At 59.7% G+C, this 11283-nt stretch overlaps 2 protein-coding genes across 2 annotated transcripts in view; one reads left to right on the top strand and one right to left on the bottom strand.

Moving 5' to 3' along the window:
- Nucleotides 1-6: 6 nt before the first annotated feature.
- Nucleotides 7-7737, bottom strand: OBI1 (ORC ubiquitin ligase 1). The gene is made up of 6 exons (XM_078623452.1): nt 7038-7737; nt 4856-4991; nt 3651-3742; nt 3158-3385; nt 1975-2063; nt 7-1210 (listed from the first exon to the last, which is right to left on the bottom strand). The coding sequence occupies exons 1-6, from the start codon at nt 7167-7169 to the stop codon at nt 739-741; spliced, it is 1149 nt and encodes a 382-aa protein (XP_078479578.1). The 5' UTR covers nt 7170-7737; the 3' UTR covers nt 7-738.
- A 99-nt stretch (nt 7738-7836) lies between these two features.
- SLC10A7 (solute carrier family 10 member 7) overlaps nt 7837-11283 on the top strand; it is a 37986-nt gene continuing 34539 nt past the window's right edge. Inside the window, exons 1-4 of the mRNA XM_078623459.1 lie at nt 7837-7955; nt 9000-9082; nt 9632-9768; nt 10959-11034. Coding sequence (XP_078479585.1) covers nt 7856-7955; nt 9000-9082; nt 9632-9768; nt 10959-11034 — 396 coding nt within the window. The 5' untranslated portion in view covers nt 7837-7855. The remainder of the gene's footprint in view (nt 7956-8999; nt 9083-9631; nt 9769-10958; nt 11035-11283) is intronic.

Here is an 11283-nt window from a genome sequence, read left to right as displayed (position 1 = left end):
GCGGTTTCCATCGACGCGCCACGCGCTCTCTCCGCCACCACGCGCTCTCAGCAGGCCGCGACCTCTCTCCCCCGCGGCGGCTCCGCGACAAGGTGGTGCACTGCTGCCTGCTCGACCCCTCGGTCACGTGAGACAGCGCGGCGGCACCGGCCACGTGAGAGGACCATCGCTAGCAACATCGCCACGGCAACATCGCCACGGCAACATCGCTATGACATCACCACAGCAACATCGCAACCAACATCACGATAGCCAAATCGGCATGGCAAGATCAACGTAGCAACACCGCCACCAACATCACCATAGGAAAAATTGCTACCAACATCACCAGAGCAACATCACCATCAACATCGCCACGTCAACATCACTACCCACATCATCCCAGCAACATATCAACATCACCACTAAATGTAACCGTTATTCACAATACAGTATATCGTGTGTGTGTGTGTGTACGTGAGAGTGTGTGTCGATGTCTCTCTTGAGGTGAACGAGGAGCGGTGGCGCAGTGGTTCGCGCAACGCACTACGAACCCGGAGAGTCAAGTTCGATTCCTGGCCAAACGAGGAACTGGCGCGGCGCGGAAACATCAGCACTGGGAAGACAAAGGCTGACGGGCTGGCGAGGGCCACACCTCCCCGTAGCCCCGCCCTTCATAGGTGCTCGCTAACGGCCCTTGCTGTGGAGGCTACACGGGGTGCCTTTGTCTTTGCGTGAACTCCCCCCGCGCCCTCTCCGTCAGTCCTCGGCTCTCGTTCGCTTCCGCGGCAGCGGGGAGCCCGGCGCGCCCCCACCACCCCCTTCTTCTCCGTCGCCCGGGGGGGGGCCGTAACACGGCTCGGGCGGGGGGGGCACCCCCCCGGACAGGATCGGCCCCCCCGCACCCCCGCCCCCCCCCTGCAGTGCGCCGCTCTCCACCGGCGGCGGTGGCGGCGAGGTGACGGCGGTGGCGGCGGCGACGTCGAACGCGAGTCTACGCACCGTGCCACCGCCGGGCGCCCCCCGCCGCGGAGGGCCGGCGGCGGCAGTTTCCTCGCGGCCCTCCCGGGGATCTCCCGCGACCCCCGCGACCCCAGCGGCCCCCGCGAGCCGGGCCTCCAGCTCGTCGGTGTAGCGGTCGCTGCGCTCCAGGGCCTTGCCCAGGCGGCCGAGTTCGCGCCGCTGCTGCTCCAGCTTGGCCTGCAGCGCGGCGACGGTGGCGCGGCCGAACCTGGTGTGGGGACGCGGAGAGAGAGACCAAGTTAGAGAAGTGGCAGGGAGAGGGAGAGAGACTAAGTTAGAGAAGTGGCAGGGAGAGGGAGAGAGAGGGAGACCAAGTAAGAGAAGTGGCAGGGAGAGGGAGAAAGAGGGAGACCAAGTTAGAGAAGTGGCAGGGAGAGGGAGAGAGAGGGACGGCGCATTGAGCGTGGGGAGGCACCCCGGCGTGGCACGCAGCGAGGACTGCGTGCCGGGCACAGAGCCGTCGCTCCGAAGATGGCACCGCCCGAGATGCCCTCGATTCGCAATCGAGTTTTTGGTTCGGCCACCTAACGATCTGGGCCAAATTTGTGTCGTCGAGACCCTCCACCGCTCGACACGGCCGAGCAAATAAAATGTTGGCTCCGGGTGGCATCGGCCCGCGGCGAGATGAACGCCGTCTAACCGAGCGGCGTTTTCAGGTCTCAGGGAGTCAGAATAACCGCGTCGCCGCCGGACTCACGGTCCACGACACCGGGCTGCGGAATCCTGGGTGCCGTCTCCCGCGCACGGTCCGGCCCCCCTCATCCACACCATCGCTCCAGGGCCCACGAGGTGCGTGCCACTTTGTGGTCAAGTCAACAGTGGCCGTCCTCCGGAGAGACTCGCCACCACCACAGGAACGTGGAATTTCCACCCCACGGTTCGGCGGGGGCCCGACGAGCGCCGATGACCCGTGCACGGCTCGTTTGTGCAGCAGGAGGCCGTGGTGGCTCGACGCGGCGCTGGGGTCGCGACCTGTGCGGGGAGCGGCTGTCGATCTCCATGCGCAGGCTCTGGTTCTCGCGCTGCAGGTCGACGTTCTCCTCCCGCAGCCGCGCGTGCACCTAGCACGGCACGGGGCACACGCACGCAGAGGCTGTCACATGCACGCGCGAGCACACGCACGCAGAGGCTGTCACATACGCGCGCGCGCACACGCACACACACACGGGTGCCTGGAAACGCACGCTCTCATGCGGAGTGTGAGAGGTGAGGGAGCAACAGGTGAGGGAGCCACAGGTGAGGGAGCCACAGGTGAGGGAGCCACAGGTGTGAGCCGCTGGTGAGAGGATGGCAGTAGAGACGCGTGCACTTAATCGACCGAGGACGCTGATGGAGGGCAGTGACGGCTCTCCACCCCCCTCCTCCCCCTCCCCCCTTCCATCACAGCAGCTCCCGGTGATCAAGGTAATTTGTGAGTGCATCTGATCCCCTGTGCCGCCCCTCCACCACGAACCCCCCCCCCACCCCACCGCGTTGCAGTGAATTCCCACACTCGGCGCTCGCTTCGGGGCATCCGCCAAGGGGTGAGATGGGTTCATTAGCGGCGTCGTCCCCCCTCTCGCGGAGCGGAGAGATGTGTAACCCGGAGTGGATCTGCGTGCGACGGGCCGGAGCATCTTGATCTCCCGGAGCGGGGGATGCGCAATGGCGGAGCCAGGATTTTCAGGTAGGGGGGGCAACCCCTCCAGCAATGAATTTTTTTGGGAGTTATTAGTAAGTAAGGAATTCGACGCGTGTGCAGCGATGGCGCAGCTCTCGATCGAGGGTCGAATTCGAACCGCGTCGTGTGATCGGCATCGCGCTCGCTGAAGGTGAATGCCTTCAGGGGAGTCGTGTGCTGGATACGCAACTGCGCACAATTCTGAGTCACTTCTAACTGCTTTGCCGTTACTCATTGCCAATTATGGACTCAGACTATTGTCCTATCATCTCATAGAGTCCCTTGCACGTAATAATATGCTACACAGAATGCTGATTTATTACCAATAAACCCCAATGATCCGATCAAAACTAGGGATTTCCATTGGATCATTGGGGAGGCACGTGCCACCCCCCCCCCCCCCCACTGACGGTGATGCGTAACCCCCGAGCTTGTCACCGCAGATGCCGAAGCGGACCGTCACGTGACGGTAGCAGACCGCCGAGTTGCCCTCACCTCGCGTTCCCTGCTCATCTCGTTTCTCGTCGCTCGGAGCTCATCGTGCGCCGTCTTCAGCTTCCCCGAGAGCGCGAGCAGCACCGCCGGGTCGACCTGCGACCCCGCGGGCCGGCCGGCGACCTCCGACCCCGCGGGCTCGCCCGGATTCGCACGCAGCTGGGCCCAGAGAGCGTTGTTCTCTCCCTGCAGCCGCTCCACCTCCACCGCCAGCGTCTCCGCCTCCTCCTGGGAGTGAGGGGGGACACGGGGGTGAGGGCGAGGTAGCAACGTGACCTGGTGCCTCGGGCGCAGAGTGTCCGTGACGGTGTCTCCGAGACAGTGACAGAGTGACGGTGTGTCTGTGACGGTGTGTCCGTGACGGTGCACAGCAGGGGCACCGCTGCCGCTGCGATCGTTAAAGACATCCATCACGAAGCCACCGCTGAAGCCGTCCACCGGCTCGCTCCCCGGCCTCCACGCAGGAGCTCTCGACCTCCGCATCTCGACGCACCTCGTACTCTCTCCGCAGCACCTCCAGCCGCGCCGACCTCAACCGCCTCCGCTGTGTGGGGCTCCCAGAAGCGTGCGGGACGTCGCCCCCACCTGGGCGGGGAGGGGGAGGGAGGCAGTGCAGGGTTAGGGGCTAGGGTTGAGGTGGAGCAGGCTAGGGGCTAGGGTTGATGTGGAGCAGGTTAGGGGCTAGGTTTGAGATGGAGCAAGCTAGGGGCTAGGGTTGATGTGGAGCAGGTTAGGGGCTAGGGTTGAGGTGGGGCAGGTTAGGGGCTAGGGTGGAGATGGAGCAGGCTAGGGGCAAGGGTTGAGGTGGAGCGGGTTAGGGGCTAGGGTTGAGGTGGAGCAGGTTAGGGGCTAGGGTTGAGGTGGAGCAGGGTAGGGGCTAGGGTTGATGTGGAGCAGGTTAGGGGCTAGGGTTGAGGTGGAGCAGGTTAGGGGCTAGGGCTGAGATGGAGCGGGTTAGGGGCTAGGGTTGATGTGGAGCAGGTTAGGGGCTAGGGTTGATGTGGAGCAGGGTAGGGGCTAGGGTTGATGTGGAGCGGGTTAGGGGCTAGGGTTGATGTGGAGCGGGTTAGGGGCTAGGGTTAATGTGGAGCGGGTTAGGGGCTAGGGTTGATGTGGAGCAGGGTAGGGGCTAGGGTTGATGTGGAGCAGGGTAGGGGCTAGGGTTGATGTGGAGCAGGTTAGGGGCTAGGGTTGATGTGGAGCAGGCTAGGGGCTAGGTTGGAGATGGAGCAGGTTAAGGGCTAGGGTTGATGTGGAGCAGGCTAGGGTTGATGTGGAGCAGGTGAGGGGCTAGGGTTGATGTGGAGCAGGTGAGGGGCTAGGGTTGAGATGGAGCAGGTTAAGGGCTAGGGTTGAGGTGGAGCAGGTGAGGGGCTAGGGTTGAGGTGGAGCAGGTTAGGGGCTAGGGTGGAGATGGAGCAGGTTAGGGGCTAGGGTTGAGGTGGGGCAGGTTAGGGGCTAGGGTTGAGGTGGGGCAGGTTAGGGGCTAGGGTTGAGGTGGGGCAGGTTAGGGGCTAGGGTTGAGGTGGGGCAGGTTAGGGGCTAGGGTTGAGATGGAGCAAGTTAGGGGCTAGGGTTGAGGTGGGGCAGGTTAGGGGCAAGGGTTGAGGTGGAGCATGGTTAAGGTGGAGCAGGGTTGAGGGTTGAGTCGTCGTCTTATCCCACGCCGTGGGGTTGCCCCCCGGCCGCAGCGCTCACCGATGAGGCGTGCGCACGGCTTCTCGGCGGTCACCGGGCAGCGGCACACGGGGCAGTGGGGGCTCGTGCGTAGCCACAGTTCGATGCACGCGGCGCAGAACACGTGCAGGTTCGGGCAGCACATGGGCTCCTGAACCTGCGGAGTCGGGGAGAGGAGAGGGTCAGGAACACTGCCCGATTCGCGCGGCCAAGATGCTGGCAGGAGCGTGACAAATATCCAGGGAGACTTCTTCTCTCTGCACGGTCGGGGTGGGGAACCTTTGCCTCGATGAGGCACAATCGAGACTTTCTCATCACCGTCCCTCCACATAAAAAATAGATTTCACATTCCATCAGCTACACGGCCGTCTGGCATTGGTTCAACACGAGCACGCCTTGAATCAATTCTGGAGAAATGCCGGCATCTATTACCGCTGTTAATCGCACTGCTGCTTCTAACCAGGCCTTTGCGAGAGGTGAGGGTTTTGCTGTGGTTCTCTCCGTGTCGTGCTGCACGGCAACACAAACCTTTCCCGTTTGTATTCTTAGGTTTTTTTCGGTAAAGTCACGTAGGTTAAAAAATTAAAATTAATAAAAGTAAAATAAAAATTAAATTAAAATCACGACGTTTTGGAGGCAACACAAGCTTCCGTCTTCAGGTGGAACCGTCACAGCACGATAGCTGTATCAAGTCACTTGACGGAAGCTTGTGTTGCCTCCGAGACGTCGTGATTTTTATTTTATTTTTATAATTTTTTATATATTTTACCTACGTGACTTTACCGAAAAAACCTAAGAATATGAATCCTTGCAGTCACGAAAGCTTCAAATCTAGAACTTTCCCGTTTGACCATACTTCACCACGCAGCCGCAGTGTGGATTGGTGAGTGGGGGCCAGGTCCGGTTGAGATAATACTCGTCACTGAAGTTATCCGTGGCCGGGAATTAAGCTCAGTTTGTGGGTTTCAGAGCGGCGCAGTGAATTAACCACTGCGCGCCACCGCTCCACCCCGTAGACCTTTAACATGCCAGGTGAGCAGAGGTGGGACAAAGTCATTGTTATGCAAGTCCAAGTCGAGTCGCAAGTCATCAAATTCATGACTCGAGTCTGACTCGAGTCCAAGTCACATGACTCGAGTCCACACCTCTGCAGGTGAGTGTCGCGGGATGAGAGCAGAAGTTTATCTTCTTGGTTCTTTCGGTAAAGTCACGTAGAAGGGAAGTAATAAAATAATGAAAATAAAACATAATAAAATAATTTTCACGACGTTTCGGCCACAACGCAAGCAGCCGTCCTCAGATAAAGAGGACGGCTGCTTGCGTTGTGGCCGAAACGTCGTGAGAATTATTTTATTATGTTTTATTTTCATTATTGTATTACTTCCCTTCTACGTGACTTTACCGAAAGAACCAAGATGAAGAATCCCTGCAGTCACGAAAGCTTTAAGCAGAAGTTTAGTTTGATGATTGCTCGGAAGGAGTTCCATGATTGTGTGGAGACTGAGGAGTGAGTGGAGTTTGACGAGTGGAGACGGATGGTTCGGAATGAGTTTCGTTTGAAAAGAGAATGATGATGATGATGAATGGTGTATATAAGCTAATCTGGCTGTGACGGTCCCACCTGATGACGGAGACTTGTGTTGCCTCCGAAACGTCGTGAATTTTATTTTTATTTTTGTTTTGTTTTATTTTACTTTCATTACTTTTAATGTTTTACCTACGTGACTTTACCGAAAAAACCTGAGAATATGAATCATTGCAGTCACGAAAGCTTCAAATCTAGAATGGTGTATATGGATTAGCTATGGAGAATGAGTTATTAACAATCGTCGTGGAGTTTGACGAAGATAATGCGTGACGAAGAGGTTGTGGAGTTTGACGAGCGATGAGGACGACGGGTGAGGATGAGGACTGTGCGGAGTGAAGGGGGTTTGCCGTACGAGTAATTGCTGCGATTGATTCAGAGGAATCAGGAATCAATCGCAGCAGGATGTGTGTTGGAGAGATTGCGGAGTGAGAATTCGCGCTCGGGGGGGGGGGCTGACGAGCGCTGGTGGCGAGGAGTTGATGCGGTGGCGGCAAGCGGCGAGTGTCGTGCAGCAACGAGCAAGATTGTTGATGAGTGAACGGTGCCGTGAGTGGGCGAGCGAGTGGGATGAGTGGTGGGAGGTGGACCGCTCTCCCCGCCGCCTTCGGCGTTTACCCTGTTGAGGCAGACGTGACAGGAGACGGGCAGCGTGAACGAGAGCGACACGCCTCGGGCAGACGCGGTGCCAGACCCAGCCGGCGGTCCCAGTAATCCACGTGTACCGCCGCCGCCGCTGGGCGCCGCCATGTCCGAAGCGACCACGTGTCCAGGGGGCCCCGCCCACCGTTTTGGTGACGTCACGCGGCCACGCCCTTTGAACCGGCGCGAGACACCGGAAGAGGCCCGGGGACTCCGAGCGGTGGATGTTCGGGTTGGACTCCGATTGCAACAACAACAACCACCACCACCAAGAAACAACCTTCAACAACAACCACCACTACCACCAACAACCTTCAACAACCACCACTACCACCAACAACAACCACCAACAACAACAACCTTCAACAACAACCACCATCAACAACAACCTCCAACAACCACCACCACCAAGAAACAACCACCAACCTCCACCAACAACAACCTCGACCGCGACGAGGCGCAGTGAGAGATGCCAGCGGCGTGATCAGCACGCACGAGGCGGCGGCTTCGTAGCGGCGCGAGACGTCCCCCGCCACGTGGACGACTCTCGCGGTCGACTCGAGGCGACTCGAAGTCGCCCCGAAGTCGCTCGCGGCACGCGGACCGAGTCGAGTCGTCCCAGCGGCGACAGAGCGGAGAGAGCGGCGGCGTCTGTGAGGGGAGGGTGCCCCCAGCACCGGGGGGGGGGGGCTCGCAAGGGGTAAAGGCGACCCCGCAGGGGGTGAGGGGGGCCGCAGGGGGTGAGGGGGGCGAGGGGGTGAGGGGGGCGAGGGGGGCAGGGGGGTGAGGCCGCCATGGGCTTGCTGGACAAGCTGCGCAAGGAATGGTTCCTCATCGGCATCGTCGCGGCCATCGGCCTGGCGCGGATGGAACCCAGCATCGGCGTCAAGGGCGGTGAGTGGTGTGGTGGGGGGGGGGGCTGATGGGGGGGGGGGCTGATGGGGGGGGGGGGCTGACGGGGGGGGGGGGGGGTCAGCGTCACCCCCCCGCTCCGGGGTCCGCGCGGGTCCCACCACAGCAGGTGCCGCGGGGTCGGTGGGAAGACCGGGAGTGGAGTTGGGTGGGGGGGTCCGGAGTGGAGTTGGGTGGGGAGGGGGTGTACGGAGCGGAGCGCGACACGTGGCACCCCTGACGCGCCCGGTTTCCGCTTCCACGTGTCGCGCCTCGCAGCCCCCACCCCACCCCACCCGACCCCCGCGTGTGTCACTTGCGCGCTGTGGGTGGGGGGGGGGTCTGAACGGCCGCCTGTGCGGCACCTACACCCAGACAGACAACGACAAGACAACGGGGAGGGTTGATGTCTCGGGTGGTCGAGACTAATGACGGAGGGCGAAGCCCCATGGAGGAGGGGGGGGGTGACGGAGCGCTCGCTTTGGTGACGGGCATCGCTGCGTCCCAGCACCGTGAGAGATGGCGAGGGAGGATCTGCTGTTGCAATGTGATGGCCGGTATTTAACAACAAAAAACTATTGACGGCATTCGTCTGCCAGTAGGGGGGAGGCGATGATTACTGGCTCGAATCCCAGTCGAGTGATTTGCGGCATTAATTTTTGGCATTTTGGCGGATTCGGACCCAGGCGCTGGCAAGCGGTGGCCTCCTCTTGCGACTGGCGCCACGGGGTCTCTCGCGCCGTGAAGCGGGCGACGCGTAGTGGATTTCTTTTTAGGGTTGATGCACACAGCGCAGTATTCACCGGGACGGCCGCTGGAATGGAACCGTGAACCTTTGCAACAGGCGGCGAACGCACCACTGCTGGGCTATCACCCGGGCCCTGGGATATCAGGCGGATGGGGGGTCCCCGGGGGGGGGGGGGGGTTCCTGGGGGGTCCACCATTTAATTATTTGCAACCGGGCCTTTGCAACTCGCGCTTTGCTGCCCGTGCCGCGTGCACCGCCCGTGCCGCTGCCGTGACACTGGCACCCGTGCTCGTTCCCAGGGCCCCTGAAGCCGGAGGTGACCATCACCTACGTCGCCGTCTCGGCCATCTTCTTCAACAGCGGCCTCTCGCTCAAGACGGAGGTACGGCGAGGAGGGTGGTGGGGGGCTGGGGGCGTCTCCTTGCCGCGTCCCCCCCCTGGGGCGCAGGCTCTCCCTGGCGACAGGGCCACCGGCTCTCACGCTGTGTGTGTGAGATGGTGCTGTGTGTGTGTGTGATGGTACTGTGTGTGTGTGACGGTGCTGTGTGTGTGTGACGGTGCTGTGTGTGTGTGCGCGACGGTGCTGGTAACGAGGCTATGTGTGTGTGTGTGTGACGGTACGTGTCAGATGGAACTGCGTGTATCTGACGGTACTGCGTGTGTGTGACGGTTCTGTGTGTGTGTGACGGTTCTGTGTGTGTGTGACGGTACTGTGTGTGTGTGACGGTGCTGCGTGTGTGTGACGGTACTGCATGTGAGACGGTGCTGTGTGTGTGTGTGACGGTACTGCATGTGCGTGACGATATGTGAGTGTGATGGTACTCCGTGTGTGTGACTACTGCGTGTGACGATACTGCGTGTGTGTGACGGTTCTGTGTGTGTGAGAGACGTTACCGGTAACGAGGCTGTCTGTGTGTGGTGCTGGGCGCAGGAGCTGACGAGCGCCCTGCTGCACGTACGGCTGCACATGCTGGTGCAGGGCTTCACGCTCGGCTTCTTCCCGCTCGCCGTGTGGCTGCTGCTGCGGCTGCTGGCGCTCACGGGACTCAACCCGTGGCTGCTGCAAGGGTGCGCGAGAGACCAACGCGCCTTACCCCGCACCGCGCCCGGCGCGGCAAGAAGCCCCGTGGGCTCGAATCCCGACCCGGGTGCCTCTCCGTGTGGAGTTTGTGCGTTCTCCCCCTGTTGTTGTGCGTGGGGTTCCCTGCGGGTTCTCTTGTTTCCTCTCAAAGCTCTAACACACACACACACACAGTGGTGGAGCTGGTATTGGCCACACAACGTCCCAGCTGCTGAACAATTACCTGCAAGTGACTCGATTGAGATCGCACGCATTCGCGACATCGCCGCTTGCTAAGAAAACTCGGCAGGGCCCTCCCGAATGTGAGCCTTGATACTCGGTGGGTAAACCAGGATAATAATAATGACAACTTCTTGGTTCTTTCGGTAAAGTCACGTAGAATGGAAACAATAAAAATAATAAAATAAAACATAATAAAATAATTCTCACGACGTTTCGGCCACAGGTGAAGACCAGGTCTGTCTCCCCGACAGACGGCTGCTTGCGTTGTGGCCGAAACGTCGTGAGAATTATTTTATTATGTTTTATTTTATTATTTTTATTGTTTCCATTCTACGTGACTTTAACGAAAGAACCAAGAAGATGAATCCCTGCAGTCACGAAAGCTTTAAATCGAAATAATGACAACATTAATAATAACGTGGTCATATATACTAGACCCGTACACTGCACTACACCATGCCACACTGCACCGTGCCGCACTACTTGACACGATGCCACCCTCCTTCCGTTGTACGACACCCCGCTGGGCCACGCTATGGTTTACGACACTGCGCCACACTGTCACGCGCACTGCACGGGAGTACACACCACGCGCTACGCCACCGCACGGCACGAATGTCTTTGTGCGCGTGTGTGTTTACGTTTGTCTTTTCATGTAGTGTAGCGGGTTAGCGCTTCGCTGCGCTACGAACCCGGCGACCCGAGTTCCATTCTCGTTCATGGACAACACCAGTGACGATTATCTGAACCGGTCCTGGGCTTCCCTGAGTACCTGGCCTCAAATGAGTAACCCGGTGCGGTGTGTAGTAAACATCGCCACTGGGGAGGCCAGCCACCCCCTCGTGTGCCGTGCCAGCCTTCACAGGTGCCCCAACAGACTGGTGAGGCCAGTCTTTGTCTTTTATCTTTGTATGTGTTGACGTGTGCGTGTGGTGTGTGTGTGCGCGTGTGACAGGTTGCAGGTGGTGGCCTGCATGCCCCCGCCGGTCTCCTCCGCTGTCATCCTCACCAAGGCGGTGGGGGGCAACGAGGTGAGCGTGTGGCACCAGGCCCCGCGTGTGAACGTTCTCCTCGCCCCACAAAACCATCATCGATTGTTCTGTCGTTATTTTGCACGCGATTTATCGCTCACGGGAGTAAACCAGAAGAATTAGAATTGATGACCTTGGTAATAACCAGCGGAACGACACCAACAAGCACGAACCACCGCCACCCCCAACTCTAAGAGGGGGGTCGAGTGGCTGTGGAGACCTGGGCCACCGGTCCTGCGCCGGGCCCGT

The sequence above is a fragment of the Lampetra planeri genome, unplaced genomic scaffold (genome assembly GCF_965212315.1).
Source record: "Lampetra planeri unplaced genomic scaffold, kcLamPlan1.2.h2 scaffold_260, whole genome shotgun sequence".
Taxonomy (NCBI): Eukaryota; Metazoa; Chordata; class Hyperoartia; order Petromyzontiformes; family Petromyzontidae; genus Lampetra; species Lampetra planeri.
Note: the sequence above shows the minus strand (reverse complement) of the source record. Positions and strands in the feature narration are given on the sequence as shown.